This window comes from Mytilus edulis, chromosome 1 (assembly GCF_963676685.1).
Source record: "Mytilus edulis chromosome 1, xbMytEdul2.2, whole genome shotgun sequence".
Lineage (NCBI taxonomy): Eukaryota > Metazoa > Mollusca > Bivalvia > Mytilida > Mytilidae > Mytilus > Mytilus edulis.
In genome coordinates this window covers 51185212-51211377 of record NC_092344.1, presented here as the reverse complement: position 1 = coordinate 51211377, position 26166 = coordinate 51185212, and the positions used below count along the sequence as shown (strand labels likewise).

Sequence of the window (26166 nt, the reverse complement as noted above, 5' to 3'; positions counted from 1 at the left end):
ATAAAGACTTTTTGTTTATGTAATTTATACATGTTTCTCGTTTCTCGTTTTTTTTATATAGATTAGACCGTTGGTTTTCCCCTTTGAATGGTTTAACACTTGTAATTTTGGGGCCCTTTATACAAGCCTTTATAGCTTGTTTGGTGTGAGCCAAGGCTCTGTGTTGAAGGCCGTACCTTGACCTATAATTGTTTACCTTTATAAATTGTTATTTGGATAGAGAGTTGTCTCATTGGCACTCATACCACATCTTCCTATACCTATTTAAGTTTTGGAAATTTTGCATTGACATTAATATTGATGGGACCTCTACAGAAAAAGAAGCCTCCTCCTCAAATGTTGTCAACACCTTTGACAAAATGATGGGAGCCAGTCAAGCTGTCAACAAATTTTCTAAGGGAAAAGAAGAAGCTATTAACAAGTTAACAGGTATGCATAATAAGTGACCGTCCCAACATCTATTTCTTGCAAGCAAAGGTAGACTTTTTTAGGATAAGGAGAGTCTCCTCACCTTTGTTTGCATTCCTTTTCTTGCAAATTTTCAAACCCCTTTACCTAAATTCCCTAATGATTTCCTTATGCCCTTACTTATTTAACCCGAGGCCTGAAAGCAATTGATTTAAATTAATCATTTGGTCCCTAATAAAAGCAGATCACTCCACACTAGTCTTGTTAAAGCAGACAGCCCATGCATACTTCTCTAAATAGTGGTAACTGTTCGAGAATCCAGAGCATTTGACAGACTGCTAACCAAGTATGACTACTGTTGGGGATCTGTTATCACACCTGAAGGTTTGCTTTTATAGTATTACCAAAATATATTCTTTTCGTTTTTAATATATAATAACATGGTCTTGCATAGCATGATTTTGTGACCCAACATTGAATGACATTTCCACATTTAACAAACACTCTCAGTTGATTGTATTTTATATGCATGTTCCATTGAGTTATTCAGTGTTTGATATGGGTTCAATGTTCAAATCCTTCTTTCAGTGGAAAATTGCATACTTCAATGAACGGTTTAAACTTCATTCTACTAGAACACTCTCTGACGTTGAACTTGGACAGATTTCTGACAGATTATACTGCTTAATATAATAAACAGAAGGCTCAGTATTTTAGACATTTTCTTCATTGAAAATTCCCAATATATATATACAAAGTACTCTAGGATATTATTTTTTATTTATTAAAGATCTCTGTTGTTCTTTATTTCAGGTGATGCTGTTGAAGGCGTGGTGAATGTGCACCTACAAATAGACTGTGATATACACATGTGGAATTTCCGTATTATGACTCTACCGTGGCACAGCCCGATATATGTGCCTCCTGTGCAGCTGTGGGGGCAACAAAGACTGTGTCATTATTGGAAAATTACCACTCAAAAGAAACCCAATTAAATAAACTATTTCAAATTATACATAGAGTTTTATTTAATAAGTCTGACATGAGGAAACTGATAGCTTAATACACTCTAGAATTTAAAATACAGCCCTATAATGATGGTTTGTAATTTCCTATTTACAAGTACCAAAAAAAAACCAAATTTACCAAAAAAATAAAATAATTTACCTACCTACCTACCCTCACCTGACTTGATAGGGTCGGGTTTGGGGAAACAAACAATTATTTATTTTTGGCCTAGTATAAAATTTTCACACACTGAAATTACTATCATTTGTAATATACCTGATTGGAATTAATCTCGTAATCATATTTTTTGGCTAATATTTTCCCCATGGAAACAGAAATGGCAAAAACAACAATACTGATGGCAAAGGCGTCTGCTATCACATCTGGTATCATACTGAAATTGGGTACTTTAGGTATAGGCATCCTGTAATAAAAAAATATTTGTTTTCCATATCAAAAATGTTTATTGAATAATTTAGTGACAAATATGGATTTTCATATTCTTTATTGTTGATATAAAAAGAAGAAACAAGGTAAATATACACATTTTATTCTTAACATTTAAAACTAGAAGCTACTAGTTGCATATCACAACGTTGTTCATCCCACAGTTCATCTTGTGTTCTTTTAAATAAGTAAAAAAAAATTTAAAGTTGGGTTAATTCCCTTGATTTGGTCTCATAAGCTTATTTAGAAATTTATTTGATACAAGTTTCATATACACCATTTCATATACATCAAAACTTACATAAAACCTTTTTATTTTGCATTAAAATCTTTATTATAGTATTATGAAGTGTCTGATAAAAAATTTGAAACCTAAAAATTATTTTACAATCATGTTTTCAACCATATATTTTATAACATGTAAATCTTGCAAACACTCTAATAAATAAATTGTGACGTCATGAATTGTGGAATATGGCCTTTCCAAACGGAAGGCAATGAAAAAACTATAGCAGGACCCATGTATATCACTCCCTCCCCAACACAGACTCAGTTGTAATGTAAATTCCTAATCTCCTCAATGAAATAAATGTTGAATAATATGTAATTAAAAAAAAAACCATGATATTTCAAAATATCTTATAATGATTTGAAATTGCTGTAATCATCATTTTTTAAATACTCTAAACAGTAGCAGCTGAACTTCCCTTGCCAAATTATGATTCTTTTTTGCTATTAACTTAAGATGTGAAATGTTATTCATATTTTTGTACTTCCCATAACCATAATCATATCATAGGGCATTGAATCATTTTCCTCAGACGATATATCCTTTTTCGTGAGAATATTTTATCATCTGAAATTTGAATTTTTTTAACAAGGGGGATATCAATAATGATTTGCAAGGTCAAATTTAAATTTGCATAAAAACTTATGCATAACTTTAATATTCGAAATTGTTTTGAATCAATGGTTTTAGGCCATATATTTAAAAATGTCAAGTGCCAGATGAACACCTCATATTGAGAAAATTCCTCACAAAACTGAAGAAATGGCAAATTGGACTACAACTTGCATTTGACTTACCCAACAGGAATATCTCCAACCTGTGTTACACCAAAATCTCTTTGTAAGTTAGCACCATAGGAAATTAAAGTTCCTAAAACAACCTATTAAAATAAAAAATCATCATATATATCATTAATTGAAAAAATTTGCAGCAGAAAATCAATTAACATACCTTTGTTTAGATTTTTTTTCAAGAAATTTTAAGAATTACACCTAAGAGTATGAAAAGTTTTTTGAATTATCTCCCCAAATGACCAATTATGATATGTTTCTTTTAAAAATGTTGGAATGAATTCCCCCCCCCCCCCCCCAAAAATTGCATTTAAGAATTGAATGATTCTTTTTGTAACTTCATTGGGGTGTAAAAGCGTTGACTGAAGTACATTTTGTATGAAGCGCGGAAGCGCAGAAGCGCTTCATTCTAAAAGATGTGTGCACGGTAAACGCTTTTACAACCCTATGAAGTTACAAAAAGAAGCATTCAATACTTAAAATTACATTTTTTAGCTAGGATCATGAAAACACGAATTTTATCAATTTTTTATTTAATTCACCTGTGCACTTTATTGTGGGACCTCGTGTTATCATGAATGATAGTTTTATTGAGTGATGCAAATGCTTAAGGAATAACATGTGATGTGCAGTTAGCCAATCAGAATAACGTAGTGTAATGAAACATACATCTAAAGTAATTATTTAAGTATAAAATAGTCTTTTTAAAATAGATTGACATTGTGGGGAAATATTACTGGGTTATATTTTGCTCTCCTTTCTTCTTGATATTTACATTGGGTTTTGAAAAATAAAGGTTTTGCACACTGTGTCTTAAAAAAAGATTCTCAGTTACAGACATGCTACAAGTCCTACAATTTAACTTGTTAATGCTTTTTAACTTTCACACTTACAGCTATCAACTCTACAGGAACAGGCATTTTCAGTCTTGGTTTTATTTTTGGATTCTGGTTGATATATGTTTTTATTGTATACAGGAACACCATACATATTACAGAAGCTATCAGAGTCACTGCATTAGTATGTGGTATATTTGTGAAAAAGTCTCTGTATGTCTGAAAAACACAATAATAATCTATCATTTTATTTCCAACAGTGGTATCATGCATCAACATACAAAATGTATCAGATATTAAAGTTAATGAGTAAATCTTCCACTCAAACTGCAGAATTACATAATTTGCAAATACAGAAGCAATTTTATGTAATTTTGAAACAAAAATTAAAAACTTTTAATATCAAATATATATGGATACAGGTACCGGTAAGTATAATTTTTGCATAATTATTGATTAGAAACAAATCAAATCTGTTTCTGATTTTTTTAATTTTAATATTTTATTATCCTGTAAGGAAAATGTGATTGAATTATCTCCCTTTTAATGCTTTCAAACTAACGAAAAAATCAAATCTCCTTAACTGCTGTTTGATTATATAACATACAAGACAAGGAATGTGTTAAAAAGTTTATAAAGAGAAATTGCACTTCTCAAAGTCTTCTGCACTTTAAAAAATGCACACCTCAGCATTTGAAACATATGCAACTGTATGACAGGTTTTAACAGCTTAGCAATGACTAACATGACATTTATGTTTCTTCTTTTTCAAAAATGTAAACATACAGGCTGACTTAAGCCGAATACCTTCTCTATTTTTCTCATTTTTCATTTTGTGTCAACAGTTGTTGGTTATGTAACTTTTATTTAAGAAAGCAAAACAATCCATTTTTAAAATATGTTAATACATGTAAATCTTTATTGATTAATCATTTAAACATATAAGTACTGTACACACATCATTTATAATAACAGGATATAAATCATGATTAATATCAACGTAAGCATCTTGAGTAATTTTTCTATAAATTTGTTTATATATCCTTATATGTAAAGACACTTTTTTCAGTTGTTTATTAAATAAGATGTTTGCTCAAGGACATTTTGGTTAATTACTATATATAGTCTTATAATTTGTAACTTTTGGGTATTTCCCTTAAAAATATATTAATGACAAATAAGCCAGCAAATTGTTTATATTATTTCATAAGATGCATTGTCATTCAGTAAAATAATTTACACCTTTATCATTAGTTTACTAATCGTTTACCATGTAGTGTCTGTAATTTTTTTACTGTCAACACTTGTTTTTATTCCTGTAAATATGTTGTATTTCCTACTATGACAAAAATTAAATTTAAGAATGCAATATATTCAGGAAACAGTACTAATTATCAGTAAATTTGCATTTTTGTGTCAATGGTGAATTTATTTTCTAAATTTTCTAATTGATTGATTGAAGTTTGCTTTACATGCATATGGTATAGCAACATCAGCACAAATAGGATATATTTCAGTATGCAAAATTATTAAAATTATTTCATTTACGTTTAGTAGCTAATTCTTGATTTCATTTTGAACATCATGTACATTTTTATTCCTATAAAGCTGATAAGTTTCTGATTTATATCAAACCAGGATAGAACAAAACATAAGTCAGCATAACTCTTGTTTTTCTGTTGTTCCAAGTGTCTATTTTTCCATCTATAGAAGTAATTCCGTCTATCTTGCAACACTCCATTCTAGTTGGTATGGAAAATATTGAAACAAACATTGAAGCTTTTTAAAGCTGTCTATGCGTATGGGCTTTGTCAGTCATTGTTGAAGGCTGTACATTGACCTAAAGTTGTTAATTTCTGTGTCACTTGTGCTTTGTGGAGAGTTGTCTTATTTGCAATTATACCACATCTTCTTTTTTTATATTAATACAGTGAGAAAAAGTAGATATCTGCAATTTCTTTTTCCCATGCCAATATACTTACATAAACAAGTTTGAGTGCACCACTGTATCTTGCAGTAGATATTCCAAACACATGAGTAATCTGACTAGTAAATACATGACAGGCTGCTCCCGTTGTAAACCCACTGACTAGGGGGTCTGACAGGTAGGTAGTTATAAATCCTAACTGTGCCACACCCATTCCTAGCTATAAAATAGAAAATAAGATTGTAAAACTTATTTATACAGTATTCTCAATCCTATACCATGTGGAACTTTCAAAAACATTTGTATTTTCAATCAGAGGATGCACATATATTAAGGATGTACTTAGGTGAGGTTTTGGAATTTGTGTCAAATATTCGGACTCCTTGGTGTTTTTCCATACAACACAAGGAAAAATATTTTGCCCCATAACACCCATTTATTTTTTCATACAAGACTATATAGCTCATGAAAGGTTATTTAACAAAGTTTTAGAAGATTCTTGATTTTCTTTCTTTTGTTTTGAGACCCAAATAATACCAATGCAAATATAAGGTAAAAGTCTGAGTCAGCCATTTCCCGCCATATTTTAAATCTCAAATATCTCGAAGAAGAGGTCCATGATCTATCAATATTTTTAGCTTATTTTTATCCTTAACGAATGTGTTACCAGCTTATACTATCAATTTAAAATTTTTGATTTTATAATTTTTACCTTACCTCACCTAAGTACATCCTTAAGTCCAAAATTTAGTTTGAGTCTATTTAACCTTGTTTTGAGGGGCATGTCTAACAAACAAATTCTTCGGAAACAGTGATTGCTCAATATATCTCATACAAAATATTTGCTATTTGGAAAAATGAAACGGATAAAACAATTGCACCTATTAGGTACAAGAACACAGTTATCGGCCTTTGATTTTTGTTGTCCATGAATATAGTCCTTAGTGTGAATAGTGTGTTATTTGCCAATTTTTTTCATACCCCTTCCAAATTTATTTCTTTATGTTTTATGCCTCAAATAGAAAGTAGGGGGATGAAATTACGCTGTAAAAAAAATTTGGGTCATGAATTGGAAAGTCAAATGGTGATTTGGTCCAGCTGAATTAAGTTAAAAATTAGCATTTCAGAAGCTGTCAAAAGATTTCAAAGACCCCTAAACATAAAATTGTCCATATTTTGAGTTAGAGCTGATGAAGTTTTCTATAATTTTGATATACATTGTTTAATTTGTCCCAAAAGTAGTACAACACACTGTATAAATATTATTGAGGAAGCGCAGGTGGGATTTTTGAAATTTTAATTTATTGTCTAAAAGAAATGCACTATGAAATATCTGTGGTCTCGGACCACAATTATCCATTTCAGAATCTATAAGAGTTTAGGTAATTTCATAGTTCATGACCCCAAAATAAAAATGAAATCACAGAATGATTGGTTCAATTTTGATTGTTAATATAATGTATTTAGCCTATCATAAAGTTATGGTGTAAGCTATTGAAAATATTACTTAGAATGCATAATATTCTAAAATGGTAAATTATTTCCAAGTGAATCTGCTATACATACAGTATAAAATAAATTATTCAAAGACTCAATTCTACATTTGCAATTTTGAACTACAAAGGCTCATTTTAAATAGGTTACTGGAAAAGGTTAAAACATTGTCAAGGTTTATTCCAAAAACAATCATTTTACCATTACTTTTATTAATCATATTGATTTACAGTCACAGTGAACATTATCGGTATTGTAAAATGCAATTTATTATTCAATTTGATATTATAGGGTTATTGCATGAATATTGAGGAATATTGTCCTGAGTAGAACTTTATATTGCACGAGCTTGCGAGTGCAATATATGTTCTACAAGGGACAACATTCCCAAATATTCATGCAATAACCCTTTTCTTGTATTGCAATATAATATTTAAAAATAAAAACTAAGATTTTGTTGATGACGTCATGAATTTTGAAGATTTATTGCACTAGTGCAATATTGGAATTTATTGCACACTAACTTTTGGTTACTTTCTGTGGGAAATATTATATTGCTATGCAATAAGTCAAATTATTACCTTTTTGCACAGATAAGGGAGTGGGGAAAGATACCAAAGGAATATTCAAACTCATAACTCAATAACAAACTCACAAAGCCAATTCTTATTTTCTTCATACTATATTTTAAGAAATCAGTATTTGTTATATACAAAGTGAAAGAATGATTATTGTAAAAAAAAAAAACACTTTAAAATCCTATAACATGTACCGGTTAATTTTTACATTATATATAAGCACATGTGTAAAATCAATTGCATGTTTTAAGATTTATTTACTTGCTGTTGTAACTTGTTGCAAGGGTATATATTGTTTTCATTTAACTGAAGTATTTCTCAACCTAACTGATCAAAAGGTTCATATCTTACATTTGTCTTTTTATTTCACTGAGATTTTTCAATTGTACTTTACGCAGTAAAATTGTTTAAATATACTTTATCATCAAAGTTTTTCTAAATCTTTTACTTTAAATCTATATAAATAAATTTGGTGTATTTACTGTCTTCTGATTGGTTAAAATTATTAGTTTTATTTTCAATGTTGTCAATTTTATTTTTATGGCGACACGCCCACTCTGACGTTGTATATTCATACGCCAACTTGTGTGTTCGTTGTTATTGTTTTAATATAATTAATATAAAAAGTTCTTTGAGCCTTATTTTTGATAGAAATTTATTTATAATGAATGGCAATAATTTATTTTGATTTTATTGAAACATAAAACTAATTTTTGACTCTTCACATTTTACATAATCTGCTTCGCGGATTATTCAATGTGAAGAGTCAAAAATTAGTTTTATGGTTCAATAAATTCAAAATAAATAATAGCCATTCATTAAATATTTTATATTTATATAGCCATTGTCATTTTCTTTTCCATTCCTTTTTATAGTAAAAGATGTTATATCAACAAAAATAGTATTTATATGAAACATCCATGTTTTACCACATAAAGTATTTATACCATACAAAACCAAATTAAAAAGAATTATTTGTCTAAAATATGATCTAAAAATAAAATAAATTGAGAATGGATATGAGGAATGTGTCAAAGAGACAACAACCAAACCATAGAGCAGATTGTATATTTAAAGAAAAATGATGAATATTAATGTTTTACCCTTACATACTGGTTGGTATGATTGAAATAAAATAAAAGATGAAAGATACTCAAGGGATATTCAAAGCTAACAAGTTAAAAACAAACCAACAATGCCATGGCAAAAAAAGGAAAAGACCACAGTAGCAATAAACATGTACAATTTCAGAATAACATAAACTTGCTATGATTCAAGTCTAGTGTAGTATATAGACACAGTTATTTCCCTTGGTTTATATGGCAGGTTTTATGGAAATAATACTCTATAAGGATAAAATTTCAGGAAAAGTCAAGTACAGCCTGACATTCTTGAGATTTTTTTACAATTTAACAGACAATAAATAGGAAAAGAAAGACAAATGCAACACCTTTTAAAAATTACTGTAGCCTAAAATTCAATCAGGTGTCAGAAATAATAAGAGATTTACTACATAATATGCAACATCTGGTAGAAGAAAGTGTTTCCAATAAAAGAGAACCACTAACTGATTTTTACAAATTGTTTTTATGTTGGCAGTTGTGTTAATACACCACTGACCAGATCAGGATGAGGATTGAGTGCTCACAAACAAGCATAACCCTTGTATATACTTTATCTGCTTGTCCCAACACAGGAGGTCTAATTCAGTGGCTACTGTTCAGTCAAAATTTATTTTTGTAGAATAAACTTGATCAGGCCACTGATTTCCTCTGATTGTTTGATATATAGAAAACTTTAATATTTCACTCTACATTTTTGGTTTTGCTCATTGTAGAAGGTCTAAGGGTGACCAGCAAATGTTCACAATCTTTGCTTAATGGTCTTTCATGGCTTGTTGTCATATTGGAAATCATTCCACATCTCTTACTGCTATAAAATTTTGGATAACAACAAGGGCAGTTACTCAAGATCCACTTAATTTTTTTTTATAACTTTAGAGATTATTAATAAACAAACCTGTATGAGTCCAACCATTAGTGTTACTGCCATAGCAACCTGTAACTTGATTTCATCTTGACAAGCTCCAGTACTGCCAATTTGTGTGACATTAGTCCCATTCACATCTGCTATTGAAACAGTAGTATCATTACAGCCTTCAAACACACCACCAAACTTGGCCACTCCCTTGTCGACTGCTGAACCAACCATTAGACATGCCACAGCAAAAGTTCCTACAAAAAATATAAATAAATTAGTTTAAATTCAATGCTTTCTATGGTCAAGCCGCTTAACTTCTACCAACTGGTCAGTACATTTCGAATAATGTCTTAAGCTATTCAAGCAATTGATAGGTTTAATCCAAAACAAATATATATTTATTTAAATTTACTAGAGTTCTAGTTACTTGGTTTTTTTTGGGGGGGTCAGGGTTAAAGTTAGTAATACAACGTTCTAATAAGACCGAAATAGGCTCTTGGTCTGTGTTTTGCATAAAAATATCTGACAAGGCTCATTTTTACTTTCTATAGTAGTGTGATGATCTATTTGGGTACCCTTGGGTTTTGTTGTACATGTACAGTAATGATACACACTTTCCAAAATTTGGAGGCAGAAATTTCATTGGCTGAAGTATACGGTAAATTATCAAAACAGAAGGACGAACAAAGTTTTGTAAGATCCAAGTAAAGCTTTAAGCACGGACACAAGAACAGAATTTTAATATGGTTGTTATCATATCAAAATAGAAGTGACTTCATGTGAAAAATTAGTTTCAAGAAAACAAATGTTTGGTTTCAGTAGTATATATTGACATTGCTTACATTATGAGTAACAGACTCAAGTGCTTAAACTTATATATAGTTGACCTAATTCTTAAAGTAGATGAAAAACTGACCTTCCATAGTGTTTGATTAATGCGAAATGTATATGAGATGACCTATGTCAGATGGATAAAAACCCATAACAATAAATATAGAGAGACTTCTACAGTTGACCTTTTTCACACAGTTTATGAGAAAACCCCTAAGCCCGAAAATGAAATGATGATTTTTCACAACCATAAAAATGAGATCAAGGTCAACGGCTGAACACAAGATCTCTACATAAAATATATGAATTGCTCAGTGATTCTATGTCTTGACTAGTTTGCTTTGAACAAATAGTTTATGCTGCCAACCCTATCTGATTATTTAATATGTCTTAACCATGCAGTTTTTACGTTAAAAACTGAGATTCTTCACAAAAAACAGTTTCTAATCCGAATAAAACAACTGATTTCAGGAAAAATCAGGTCAGCAAATCTTCAAATTAAAAAGGTAAAAAAAAACTTGCATAACAAATATATATGTACTTCAGCAATGCATAACTTGTGACATCAAAATAATTAGGTGTCATGGTAAAATGGATATAAGCTTTCTATTTCTGACAAAAGGTCTAGTTTACATGTTTCATATACTCTTTTTGGTTTTGAAGTCTTTCTTCTTTTTCTCTGCACTTCAAAATTTATAATGTGGTTGTTTATTGTCATATCAAAATGTTTTTTTTGTTGTAATTTTAAGACTGATAATGTTGGAGGATAATTAATAATTTATACACTTTAGACTATTAAGAGTTTGACATTATATAAATAACACATAGCTGAGAGGGTGATAGAGCAGATTGTTACCCCGAGAAAACATTGTCAACCGTGGCAAAGCCAAGGTTGACAATGTCTTTTCGAGGGGTAACAATCTGCTCTATCATCCTCTCAAGATATGTGTTATTTAATTTATTATACTGAATGTTCTGTTATTACTGTCGATTAAATTTCAAATTCAAAGTAATAAACTATGACGTCTTGTACATAACAACCATCCATATTTAATAAAGCTCACACTTGATCAAGCGTATCTGTGAAGGGTAATAGAGTATTTGCCATAGGATAGAGTCGTATTTAATAAAGCGCACACTTGATCAAGCATCTTCATGAAGGGTAAGAGAGTAAATTAACACCCTCGTATAAGCCAATCAAAATCTGGCATTTTGACATGAAGTATAATAAATTATATTGACACATGTATTAAAGACTGTATACATTGACCTGGGACTGAGTAGCTATCTTTAGATTATTTTTGTTTTTGGGTTGCTGTCATTGACATATATATACATACACTCCAAATTTCTTTTTATCCATTTGAAATAATATCTTACCCATAGACACATGTCTTGATGTTCCAAGGAAGAAATATACAATGACTGGGAAAAATGAAACATAAAGTCCATATACTGGGTCTAAGCCTGTTAACATACCATAAGCCATACCTACAAAATACAAGTTTAAGTTTTATGGTGGGAATACTTACAATATGGAAATATTTCATTTTTAATATTCATATCTTAATAATATTAGTTCTAACCGCTAGTGATTTGTCAGAGTGAGGATTATTTCTGATGGGACTCAGATGATTCATTTATTTTCATTGGTACCAATTTTTTTGGATTTTGGAAAACTTTCATTTTCATGGATATTTGATTTTGTTGCAGATTCAGTAATACATTCCTAAAGAGCAATCTTTATAATTTGTTGAACATTTAAATATGTGATTCCCATGTATCCTGCCACGAAAACAGGTATCCAATGAATAATGATGTAACCAGTATACAGTTAAAAGCAGACTTAAGCTGATTTATACTGTTAATTTGTGAACTATTCCGTGTTAAAATCAGATGCTCAGAATCTCTCTAGTACAAAGGTGGTGAAAATTCATATTTTTTCAAAAGTTCAGTCAGGAATCTGATGTTCAGTCGTTTGTTAATGTGGTTCATAAGTGTTTCTTGTTTCTCAATTTTTTTATATAGATTAGACTATTGGTTTTCCTGTTTGAATGGTTTTACACTAGATTTTTTTTTTGGTCCCTTCATAGCTTGCTGTTCGGTGTGAGCCAAGGCTCAGCGTTGAAAACCGTACCTTGACCAATAATGGTTTACTTTTATAAATTGTGACTTGGATGGAGAGTTGTCTCATTGACATTCATACCACATCTTCCTATATCTATTGTCAAAAATGCACATAAATTTTGTCACTTGGTATTGCAATTTCATATCATGCACTAACCCGAATAATTCAGTCGTTATATTCCGCTGATCTACGAAGGCTACATTAACGCCTGAACGTCTTTCTCGATAAAGACCGTCAACCGGAAAATTCACACGCTATGCAATATGGGAATTTTTTACTAAGTTGGCAGCTGAAGTATGAAGAGTTCCGGATGTTAATTGATGTTAAATGATGTAAACTGATGTTAATTGATGTTAACTAATTATTATCAGATTTGTGTTAATTGAACACACGTGTTTGGTAAGAAAATTACAAGACAGTTGCGCAGACTCATTATCCTGATCGCTGCCGATTGGCTCTCTCTCACAGAGAGCAGGCGACGAGGCCAATGATCACAAGGAGTTCAAGCCCTCGTGTGGGAGAAAATCGGACACGGAAAGGGCTTGAATTATTCGAGTTAATCATGCACTGATTTGGAAATGATTCAAAATAAGAACTTATGTTATTTAAGATATGCTTCATTGAAGAAACACCACATTATAATTTTTAGTTAAAAGAATATATGGATCACATAAAAGAAGATTTTCTCACAAGTTGTGTAAAAAGTCTCACAATCTTCTTTGAGGTATTTTTGTCATTGGGTTGATGTCTCTTTGACATATACAACACATCTACTTTTATTAACATTCCTGTTCAAAATTTCACACTATTGTTGACAAAATTTTGCAAGGTTTTTCTACCCTCATCAAATTTGTATTTGGCTTACCTTGAGGTATGTGCATGATTCCAACAGTAAGTCCAGATATAATATCACTTGGTAGATCAGATTTGACATTGTATCCCTTTAGAATAGACAAGAATGGAAAAATTCCAAAAAGAAAATTCTTGCAGCAAGTCTTTGAGCATGCACATTTTGAGCATGCCTTCCGACATGAAGATTTCAAAGAACTTTGTGGTCGTACTCCAGCTTCAAATCCCTCATCAAGTTTCTGCTGGTTGAAGATTGGTCTGTCGATAACCATTTTAGCGTGGCCATTTTCCGTTATGTCAATCAGCGACTCGCCTAGCTCTGAGTCTTCCTTCTTCATCTTCTGTTTCCCTGTAAAAGAAATGGAGAAATAAAGAAAACATAAAATCTTCTGTGAAAATTCCCAAAAGGATTCTGTTAGAATTTGTTGATTGTCAATCGGTATTTTTAAGAAATTAAGTTGTTCACAAAACACCCTTTGGCTTAAAAATTGGAAAATATAATGTTTTAAGTGAGAATAATGAATAAATAAGTACTTTAAAATACAAAATCAATGTTTCAGGCTATATATATTGGTGATAAAAGTTTCACTAAAAATTTCAAAAATCTTGATAAAATATGTTATCACTAAAAACTGCAAGAATTATACACATGGTCTATCATAAAATCTGTGAAATATTTAATACAACCAGCAACCTCAGTAGTATATGTGAAGTTAATGATGAAAATGGACATGCAAAATTCTTGAAAAATATTTCCTAAGGGTCATTTACCATGGACAGTTCACACCAATTTCATCATATAAATTGGACAGGTGCAACACATTACACCTTTCACTTTCCCCTGAGAGGACAAGATAAAAATTCATTATTTATTCAATAAATCAGGTGCAAAAGTACATAAATAACTTAAATGGATGTCATATCTTGTAAATAGATAGATAAATATTATAAGGTCAACATAACTGGCCTATTATGTGTATCTTACAATTTATTGTATAACATCTTTCTGTAACTAGACTATGTACAACATGTATATATAATTAAATTTATCTTTGATGTATCTGTGTTTTTCTAATGACATGCATGGTGACAATTGTTCTAGATACTAACACTCAGTACTGAGGGGGAACCCTTTTTCAATTAATTGACCATCAAGGGTGATTAAACACAATGAATATAATTTGCCTTTGAAGAGGAAACAGACAAAACCTGGTATTTCTGTTCATATATTCAAACAGCAAAATTTTGCTGAATTTTACTTCTGCTTCAAAATTAAGTAGATCAGTATTGCTACCAATAGATCATGTCTTACATGGACTTCTTTGAGAAAAAAAGGTCTACCTGAAGTAGAATAATAAGAAGAAAAGACTACTAACACAAAGGTTCCTAGTTTGATCTGCGTATCCGGGAGAAAATTTCAGGGACTGAATGTTTTTGCTCTCCCTCGACACTATTTGCAACTATGGCGTTGAGAGATGATGAAAGTCCGTCAAAAGGGGACGATAAATGGCTTACCCATGTTAAGACAGAGCAGTATCTCTTTGCACATAAAAGACACACTTGTAGATTTGAAAAAGAGCAGGCTAATGCCACTACAAAGCAGCATGCCCTTGCACCAGCAAAGTGGAAAGGGATTAATATAAGTTGCAATAACTTGTTTCCCACAAATATGTTTAAACTAAACTAAAGCAGGTCACAACCACCTATTTCATGTTAAACAGTCTAACCTAAAGATCACTGTCACTTAAAGCATGTCTACTAGACACTGAACACTTACACTGATAGTGTAGCTTAAAGTCCTCCCGAAGCAGATCATAGTCACATAGATTTGTTTTAAATTCAAATTAAAAGCAGATCCCAGTCACCTAAATAATGTCTTGTAATGATTTGCTTAATCTTGGTCAGGGTTCTATAGATTTAATTATATATCTTGTATTAAAAGTTTTAAAATTCATATCTAAAGCTAGGTCATTTGGTCTACTCTTAGTACTTATATATATGTACAAATATGTATAACTAATAAAATATGCAAATCATTTTTATGATAAATATACTGAGTGATTATCTACCTTGATTTGAATTTGAAGTGGTTTTGAAATCCTTCACCTAATTACTTAGGTTATTGAAAAAAATGACCTATTTGACTGATTGAATAGAAAAATTTATAAACATTAAATATGAATTTAAAAATAAATTGATCAAAGTTAAGCTTTTAATGAACAAACCATGAATCAGTGAATAGTGACAGTACCTCAAACAAATGAATTTGATATAACATTTCTACTGCCAATCATATATCTAAAATTTTTGCAACATACTGATGGCATTTTGTTTTATCATAATGTTTTCAAAAAGGAGCTTAGACAGCCTGCAATGAGAAGTTATCATCCTATAGTCTCAGAACCTCCTTAATACTTGTACCATGGCTTTGAGATTGGAGTAGACTGTGATCATCACTTACATAACAATGTCTGAGGAGGAGTTGTAACAATGTCACAATGTATTCGACATTATCAAGCTTATGATGGTCAATCGTAAAACTGTCTAAAGAAGGAAGACAAGTAAGAGAACAATAAACAGTTAATTGGGTTTTCTACCATAAATGGTTAATGTGGATTCATTTATTTTAGTGGGTACCAATTTTCGTGGATTATTTTCGTGGTTTTGCCGAAGTCTGCATACAAGCCTATAGAAAACTTGAAAATTCGTTGAACATTTAATTTTGCTGTTCACCTGTACCCACGAAATCCACGAAAATTGCTATTCAATGAATAATAATGAATCCCTGAAATTGGGTTTTTTACTTTAGAGTTTTTAACCTATCGTCTAGATAGAATATCAATGTGAAGAGAACCTGATAATCTATATACTTATCAATGTCAATTCATGACCTTGATAAGACCCATTCCTTTACGGTAAGATAACTGATCATAACTGTTGCAGAAAAGACTGTGCCTCTTAAAAAAAGCAAAGGATTTCAATCAAATACATATTTTTGACAATGTATTTCAAAAAATACTATTTTTACAAAGCTTTACCAAAAATAAGTTATCATCCTACCTTGCGGAATAGACATGTCAATGCCAAATGGCCATGAAAAAGATAAGAGTCCAAAATTATGATAATGATAAAAAAAAGATATAAGACATATAAAACCAAATGTTTAAAAGTACAAATATAACTATTTTTTTCTTTTCACAATTACACTTTAAAAAAATCTCCTACCTTGAAAAATTGACATGTTGAGTTTCCCTGAGTATTTGTATAAGAAGATGTGTCCAGTAGGACAATCATATACATACTATAGTTAGTTATCATTTATCAGTAAACCACATACCAAATATGTTTAATAATCCAACTGATCCTTGTCCTTGAACAAACAAAATATATTCCCACTTCTTTCTGTCAATTCAGTGACTGGGCTATATTCATCAAAGTAACTGTGTCCAAATTTACAATTCCTTTCAAGTATTTTGCAAATAAAACCGATTTTACATGCTTTGATCTATATTAGATGAGTGCATCTTATAGAATATATAAATTACAAAGCTTTTGAGGGAAATTGTTGTTTTTAGTACATAATTTGTCCTTCAAAAATGACACAGATCTAGGTCAAAATTTACGAAATTAAGAAAAAAAAAATTGTTTTTAAATACAATTGTTTACAAAAACAAACTTGCATTTTGTTTATGAACAAATAATATGCACAAAACTAGTTTGATTTGGGAAGGTGAGGATGAGAAACTCTTTATATTCTATTTGTAATTTAATAAGAAAATATAATATCTTCTTTCACATTATAAAACGGTATTGTTACGTAATTGTATGTTGAAATTACCTGAATAAAAAACAAACATGTGATTTCAGTTGATTGAAAATTAAAGTAAACTTAGTTATAATCATTGTAATGTGCTTTGTAATGGTTTGTAAAGAGGGATAGCTATAGGTGGGGGTAACATAACATCCATATAGCAGCAACTCAAATAATACAATATAACAAAGAAATGATAGATTTCTTATATTTTTACAGCCTAATTTTATTCCAGAGGGATTATTATTACTCCAATTTAATTTTTTTTTGCAGGATTCCAGTTTCCTCCTGAACTAATAGCAGGATTCCAAATAGAATGAACATGGAATCTTAAACTCCTGCTACTTTAATTTTTCATTTTCCTTCATTAAAATTCCTGGCATATATATATAGTGTAAAATAGAATTATTTTTTTCCTAACAGAAACTCATTCTATCAGAATTATTATCTTGACTGATATTGATTTATATTCAATAATCTTTAATTGGATTCTGGATTGCTTATAACCTTTATTTTCCTGTGTTATAATTAAGCAACTAGGTTTTGATTATAAAGGGGGTATCATTGGGGGGTTCTGATCACAGATCCCACTTACTGTTTTGTCAGATTCCTGTATCCACCTTCCACTATGTAAGTAAACAATTCTCACTTTTTTGTATTTTCCTGTGTCCCGCTAAACTTCATTTTCCATTTTCATGGCACAACAATTTGACTCTCACATGTTTCACTTACAACAAATCGGCAATCCTTTGTCACCCTTAGACCCAAATGAGACCCACTATTCAGTTTGAGTTTTCTTATTTGCATAAAGGTAAAATCAGTTCAACTAAATTACATAGTATTACTCCAATTTTTTGCTGAACATGTATTTTAAGGTCCATCATAGCTACCAGTTTGTTGTGCACATAATAAAACTAACAAAAATGTTTTTAAAAGTGAATAAAAAATTTGCAAGTATTACCCCTTTTCCCCATTATAATTAAAATCAAAAATAGATTTATACAAGCAGATATTTAACACAACCTTTTTTTTGCAGCGTTACCACCTCAGAAATTTGTTCAGAGTTAAAATTTGCAACAAGAAGTTGAAACACATGTATACAATCATTTCATTTGTATCTGCTTCAAAATTAAAACTTTATACACTTAATATGCAGTGAGCTAGATAATAGTTTTGGATTATTAAAAGCAGATGATCCACATTTATTTTTTGAATCGGGTTTCTTACCTTGAAGAAGAGGTGTCAAAACTGTATAGTTGTTCATTTTAATATGTGTGTTTTTATTTTATTTTATTTTTTGTCATTTAGGCGGTCAGCTGATTATATTGTAATTTTGAAAAACAAGTTATTGACAGGATATAAAAATTAATTAACAAACAATTAAAACTTGACTCAACCTTTATAAATCTTCATTTATCCTGGAAAATCCTGTTGTCACAGGTACTGATGACCACCTAGCTATAAGACAAGCAAACTTCACTTCTTTGTTCTTTTTTAACACCCTAAGCAGAAAAAAATATAATGTACCGACAATCTCATCTCATGTTTCTTCTTTTTTTCTTATTCAAAATGAAACTAATATGCTGAGTTGTTTTTTTGTCTTTTACACGTCCTTAATACAACACTGAGGTCACATAAATCTGATTTTTAGATTCTTATATTTAACAAAAATGTTTGCAGGAATTCTATATTTGGGATTTTATTGTTGTTGATTATATGAAAAATATGCAATAAAGTTGTAGTATAGTTATTCAATGGAACTGGGAATGAACATAACAAAATCAATCTCATGTTGAAAACCCTACTTACAAACAAAATCACAGTAATTCCATATGTAAGTAGCTTTAATCTTGTATGTACGATTCTTAATTCTTACAATCCTTACTCTTTAAACGACTGAATAATGAAAATTGTGAAATGCTAAATCTTTTCAAAATCTTAAATCTTAACCCTCCACATTTTCTTGTATTTTTGTTGCTATTTACTGACAGAAACATTGTTAACTGAAAAAAACAGAAAATACTTTTTTCCTTTTTAGAGAACATTTTCTTACCTTGTAAGAACAACTCTTACTGCAAACTATGTACAAAAATTAGAGTTAAAATACCTTATGGGGGTTTAAAATAGGGTATTTATGTAAGGATTTATAAGGACTGATTTTTTAGCACATTACATCAGAACATATACTTATTTCCTGTACAAACTGATGTCATTAGGTGGACCTTAAGCTATCTAACATATATTTTTAACTTGAACATAAAATTCACGACTAATTTCAAGTAAGATTTGAGCATAGATGTTTTATAAAGTCCTTTACACAGTATCTCTAAGCTGCATCTTTAAAAATAGAAATCAGCCAATTTGGTTAATTCTTTTTAATAGGATTAATAAAGATTTTAAATATTGTCAATGTATTATTTAAATCATTATTAATTGTGTACCTTTGGGATATAGAAATTAAAATTTAAATTCAAGAGTAAATATTGAGGAAAAAAACCTTTCCCTTAAAAATAATGAAACAATGTACAATATTAAAATAAGAAATTATAGTATGATTGCCAATGAGACAACTCTCCACCAGAGAACAAATGATACTATCAGTAACCATACAGCCTTCAACAATGGGCAAAATCCTCAACTTCCGATTTTTCTTTACAATTATCTTATCTTAAAAGCAAAATAACAAAAATACCGAAGTCCAAAGCCAATTCATAACGAAACGTCTTTGATGGAGAGTAGTCCCTGGTGGAGAGTTGTCTTATTGGCAATCATAACACATCTTATTATTGGTATATACAAATAGTTTCATTATTCTAATATGGTTAAAGGTTTTTTTTCTCTCAGATATTTTAATACTCTTAAAATTAAAAATATAAATTTCCATATCCCAAAGGTACATAACTGGGATTCTTTGTATAAGCATATATATATATTTCATTGATTTATTAGTAACATGAGTACTGCTGTTATCCTAAAGCTTTGCAAAACCACATGCATGTAATGCATATAATTCAAATAAAACATAGCTTCAAAATTGCATATTAAACTACAATTGTAATAATATTCTAAATCCAAGTATTATGTTATTTCTAAAACTAGCACAAGAAAACCAGGTGTCACTGCAGAAATGTTATACATGGAAAAGTCAAACAAGTAGATTATGATGGCATGCATTGAGGAGAAACTCCCTAAATCTAATTTAAGAATTTACTTATAACTTGAATGTCCAGCAAGAAATAATTTAAACCATTTTTGAGGGTCAAGATTAATTGTGTATAGGACCCAGTTTTGCACTAGACGTGTTTGCTGTGCTCATTTTTCCAAATGCATAATTACAAGGTAACAATTTGACTAGGGCTTTTCTCTCCGAGACCTGACTAGTTTATATAATCCTCCCAAATGCAACAAGCTTTGGTTGTAGCAAACCCTTAAGTCTTTGATTATCTTTGTGATCAAGATTGATAGGTTGATTGTTTGTTAGGTGTTCAACACTCTTGATTATATATTTATGGCAGCCAGTTTCATTGGTGGAGAACCAACTACTTAAGTTGGTAGGAAAACTGACAATCCTAGTAAAACATGATATCCCATTTAAAAGGCACCTGATTGCAAATGGAAGATAATGGTATTCATAACCAATGATCAAGACATAAAGCCTCTAAAACTTGAAGTAAGCAAAAGAGACCACAAAATAACAAGGGACTGTTCCTGAAGTGAAATTGTCCAAATGATTATACTGCATGTTATCAAACTCTAAGAATTTTTAACATTATATCATAAATTATACATATACATGTATTAACCAATTTTCTTACAAGTGGTCATGTAGTTCTTTTTAAATTTGATCAAAATCTAACAAAATAATTGAAAGGTATTGGAATCAATATTGATCAGGTTAAAACTACTTAGGCTACCTAAATAGTTCACCTGGGTAATCCACCTGAACAATTTGGGTCTTAGAATCAGACATTTTTGTTTTAACTTGAAAAAAAAACCAATACATAAAATGGACAACATTATGTTTGCTAAACTGAAAGAATTGAAAGATACTCAGTGAGATAGCCGTTCAAATGTGTCAACTTGTCACTTATTTTGTTTCTCTTAACTGCTTATGCCTGTGGAAAATATTATTCCAACTTGACAAAGTTAATATGTCAACATATTCAAACTTAAAAGTCATTGAATCCTAGAATCATTAATATGTTATATTTGCATAAAGAACATGTAATGTAGATTAACAAATTGATGTACAAGGCCTTGCCATGTAACTTCCAGAAAATAAATTAAAATGAAATCATGCTTTTTTGCAAGGCCAAACAAAGTAAGAATTTCAAGGCTTTCAAATCACAAAAAAACTTAAAAAAATTTGTAAATGATACGGAATTTAGGATTAACCAAGAGAAAATACATGTATTTAAAAAATCTTCTGACACTGTCAAAATAATAAACTTATGTAAGGTTATCAATATGACCTATAATGACTTTATAAGTACAAATAGTTTAATATTTATATGCAATTTACAATATATGCAGGATTGTTTTTTACAATAGTAATCCAATATACTCCAGCTGACATCACTTTAAATCTGCCTTGCCAAAGTTCTGTCTTAATTACATGTATTTTAATTTAACTTTGATGACTTTTAACTACCTTTCATAATTAAATCTTTGGAGGTCTATAAAGATTCATTGATATCCTAGTCTACAAAAAGTGATGCAAGCTTATATTTCAGCTTAACTTGGAAATTTCAATAACTGTGAGTAAATTTCTTGTCAGAAATTGTAAAATTTGTGATCTTATGCCCTTTGCCCTGACTTTCTGTCTTTAAAATGATCCAATAATACTTCGATCAAAATACTATCTTTTAAACAAATATGATCAAATATTGACTGTTATATCTAGGTGTTAAAAGTTATTAAGTACACCTGTAGTTCATACATATATTATCTTACCTGAAATATTAAGATGCTACAAAGTTTACGTGTCCCCGTAAAGAATGAGTATAAGATTGTAAGTCACAACAATAGGTTAGGTACACAGAAACACAAACATTTCATAAAAGATATGTCAAAAAAGTTTGATAAATGAATTATGCTCATCGGTACATTTTTCAATGTACTCAAACCACAAAATGTATTCTTACAAGAAAATGAATTGTTACGGAAGTTGTGCTAGAATTTGAAAAACTGAACAAAAGTTTACTCAAGTTTAAAATTGATTTTTATATAATGAATCTATATTTTTGAAAGAGAATGAATGTGCCACAGTTTAAAAGAAGGTGTAAATTGTTTTCAAATGTATCAAAGAGTAGAAAAATCATTAGACAAATAGACTTTGAAACAAAGTTTTGTAAAGTAACAAAAACTTTAGTCAACAAGATTGGTCAGTTTGACATTTGATTGATCTAAAAACTTGAAAAATAGGTGACAAAAAGTCTGGTGGTTAATTTTTCATAAAATTGCAGAAGCACCTTGGGGGCATTAGCCAAGTTGCAATTCTTCATGAGTTTGGAATAGAAGAAACTGATTAAACAATGTTAAGACTGTGTATAAAGTCTGCGCTGACAATTTATGTCAAATAATTAACGGTAATTGCTGGTGTTGGGGTTTAGGGACCTCACATGCAATGTCTAGAAAAATAAAATGTCCATGCATTGTAACCAAATTTTAGCCAAATGTCAGTTTATTTTATAGCTCAGCTGTGACCATGACCTTTGACATATGACCTCAGATTCAATTGCAGTCTACCTCTTCTGAAGAAGTACATATCAATGCAAAACTGGTAAAGATATGATTTATGTAACTTTACCCAAATTTTGTTCTCTGGAAAGGACTTATCAACTAACTTTGTATATTTGTATATAGATATTCAGAAGGTGTGGTATGAGTGTCAATGAGACAACTCTCCATCCAAGTCACAATTTATAAAAGTAAACCATTATAGGTAAAAGAACGGTCTTCAACACAGAGCCTTAGCCAGTTATAAAGGGGCCCAAAAATCAACAGTGTAAAACCCTTCAAATGGGTATTGGTTTAAAACATTGTCTGAATACCCCAGATTTGCTCAAATTTAAGGCTATAAACTTCTGTTTTGACATTGACCACTGTCCTACAGTTTTATTCAAATTCAAAAATATTCCTAAAATTTTAAACACTGTATATGAATTGAAGGGTGAATAAACTAGTTCACAAATAAATATGGAAAAGTAGAAAAAAATGTTTGCTATATCCTATTTTTTTGGATAATATCTTCTGATCAAAACTTTAGAAGAATCTGTCCAATAATGTCATACAAATTCATTTAAATTTATTTTTTATGTTGACTGCCAATGGAGAATGAGGGTTTATAGGAAAGAATATATAGGGTACTAAAATTTGCCTTCTAACATACATACACACATTGTCAAGAGGGGGTCAGACCTTTATTGGGACTTTGGGTTGGGGTGTTTTTTAAACTCAGGATTTCAATTGATCCTTTAGGGATCAGGGAAAACTTTTTTTTCAAATTTTGGGATGTCAGGTTTAGATTTCTTTGAATTCAGGATCTTGGGATTTTATTTTTAAGCCCAGGTTTTTCAGGATCAGGACCCCTCTGACCGCACCTCATTGTCACCTACAGGACCATCATAAGAGTTGTTGTAACAATTCTATAATACTAAGATCTTCCAACGTTGACACTAACTCAATTCAACATCTCCATAACTGAATGTTGCATTTCCATTACATGTGGATATCAAAATGTCAATAACTTACAAATGTTTACAGTTAACTTGTTTACAAGTACCATTATTTCTAAATTTAGACAAATTGTGACACTCTGAGTCTCAAAGTCATTTGTGGTCTTGTTCTCTATGATATAATGGTAACTTAACATTTAATTTATAATGTCCCCAAGGGTATTAACAACAGTGCAATTTGTCATAGTTGTAAGTGTTTATTTGTTTAAGCAATAAAGATTAATGTGAGAAGAAAAATCATATTTCAACATGAAAAATAATGAAAGCCTACATGCTTTTAAAAGGTTGCAATTTATTTTCTTGTGAATCGTAAAAGAATTAAAAATACAATATATCAACAAAAAGGTTATATTAACTCAAAGATCTTGTTTCATCAAAGACAATTTGGTTTTGAGTAACTTAAAAGGTTACAACCAAAATTTTAATAATGCAAAAACTGAAAATGTGTAAATTTTTCTCAAACCTAAAACAGCATCTGAACTTGGAAAACATTTGTCAAATCATTTCAAATAAAAATTCAATCAATCATGATGCTCCTAGTACCAAAAGCCTTTGAAATATATCTTGGCTAATTAGATTGATTGATTGTTGTTGTTCACCACTTATATCACTGCCTAAATGAAATAGCAACTAGGTGCTCCGCAGGGCACAGCTTTATACGACCGTAGAAGTTGAACCCTGAACAGTTGGGGCAAGTATGGCCACAACATTCAAGCTTGATACAGCTCTGAATTTGGATTGCGATCAAATTTTTGACATAATATGAGTTTCTGACACAAAACAAATATCAATATCTTACAAATCTATTGCACAATATTGTGTAAGTAAAGATTTCTTCTTTTAACTTTTCAAAAATTTGGAATTTGAGAAATTTGTCTTGAAACTTGAAAAATGCTTGTTTTTGGCCCCTTTTTGTGCCCTTAATTTGTAGATTGTTTGCCCAATAACCCCTTAAAATAAATCCCAACCCTTCTACTTATGGTATTAAACATTGTGGTACAATTTCAGAACAATTGAAATACTAATACACAACTTTTTGTCCTTTTCAATGTAAAATTTTACCTCTACTAGCAGCATTTTGTCAAATTAAAAAAAAAAAGAAACATCAAATGAGACCTCAGGTTCATTGATATTTAGACATCTGATATTAGAAATTAGATATTTAGACATCTGATATTTAGACATCTGATATTTAGACATCTGATATTAGAAATTAGATATTTAGACATCTGATATTAGAAATTAGAACCATTGACCTAATATATTTGGCCCCTTGATCTGTAAATGATATCATTAGAATCAAATAATGTACAATGTATCAAGAATTAGTAAGATTCAGAGAATCAGTGACAGATATTATTAAAAATTTTTAGAAGAAAATATTTGAAAAAAATGGCACCATCTCACTAAACCCCTCCACATTATGTATGGGCCTGTCCCAAATATGGAGTCTGTAATAGATTGTAGTTTGCTGAGCACTGTGTTACATAACTGTTTTTCTTCATCATTTTTTGCACTAACTAGGCTGTTTTAATTCTCATTTAAATTATTTCACATTTGTCATTTCAGGGCCTTTTATAGCTGCATGACAATGGGGCATGAGCTTTATTGAAGGCTGTACAGTAACCTGTTGTCTGTGTTATTTGGTCTCTTGTGGAGTGTTGTCTTATTGGCAATTATATCATTATATCTTCTTTATATAAACATTCAAATACTTTGTTGTTTTATTGGCATTGGACTAGCTTCCAGGACCTGCAAGTCCTCTCAAATTGATACTTAGTGTCTTAAGTCAATTTGTTAGTTTTGTTGGAATTTTTGTGTGTTCTAAAATTGTCTCTATCTGATGAGTTAAGCCTTTTTCAACTAATTTTTATAGTTTGTTCTTATGTTGTGCTGTAAATTTCCTCACTGTCCAATAAGAGGGTTACTATGTATAATGAGAATGGCTCATTGTTGACCTATAGCTGCTAAAATTTATCATGTTTATGTCAATAATGGTCTCTGATGGAAAGTTGTCATGGCAATCATACATTTCATGTTATTTGTATAATA

The 26166-nt window shown here is 30.3% G+C and overlaps 1 protein-coding gene and 1 long non-coding RNA gene across 8 annotated transcripts in view; one reads left to right on the top strand and one right to left on the bottom strand.

Annotated features, from left to right (window-relative positions):
* LOC139513583 (prestin-like) overlaps nucleotides 1-26166 on the bottom strand; it is a 52805-nt gene that overhangs the window by 13688 nt on the left and 12951 nt on the right. For 3 of the 7 annotated variants that reach the window (XM_071302218.1, XM_071302253.1, XM_071302226.1), the window contains exons 2-8: nucleotides 13583-13915; nucleotides 11970-12080; nucleotides 9798-10012; nucleotides 5762-5926; nucleotides 3837-3998; nucleotides 2950-3032; nucleotides 1693-1840 (exon numbers count right to left, since the gene is read on the bottom strand). In XM_071302218.1, coding sequence (XP_071158319.1) covers nucleotides 1693-1840; nucleotides 2950-3032; nucleotides 3837-3998; nucleotides 5762-5926; nucleotides 9798-10012; nucleotides 11970-12080; nucleotides 13583-13915 — 1217 coding nt within the window. Of the gene's footprint in view, nucleotides 1-1692; nucleotides 1841-2949; nucleotides 3033-3836; nucleotides 3999-5761; nucleotides 5927-9797; nucleotides 10013-11969; nucleotides 12081-13582; nucleotides 13916-16791; nucleotides 17291-18604; nucleotides 18700-22330; nucleotides 22356-26166 lie in introns of those variants that run through there. The other 4 variants (XM_071302270.1, XM_071302235.1, XM_071302262.1 and 1 more) reach the window with 4 other exon arrangements.
* LOC139513616 (uncharacterized) lies at nucleotides 296-1421 on the top strand. Its single transcript, XR_011662484.1, has 2 exons — nucleotides 296-429; nucleotides 1222-1421. It is a non-coding gene; the product is annotated as an uncharacterized lncRNA (long non-coding RNA).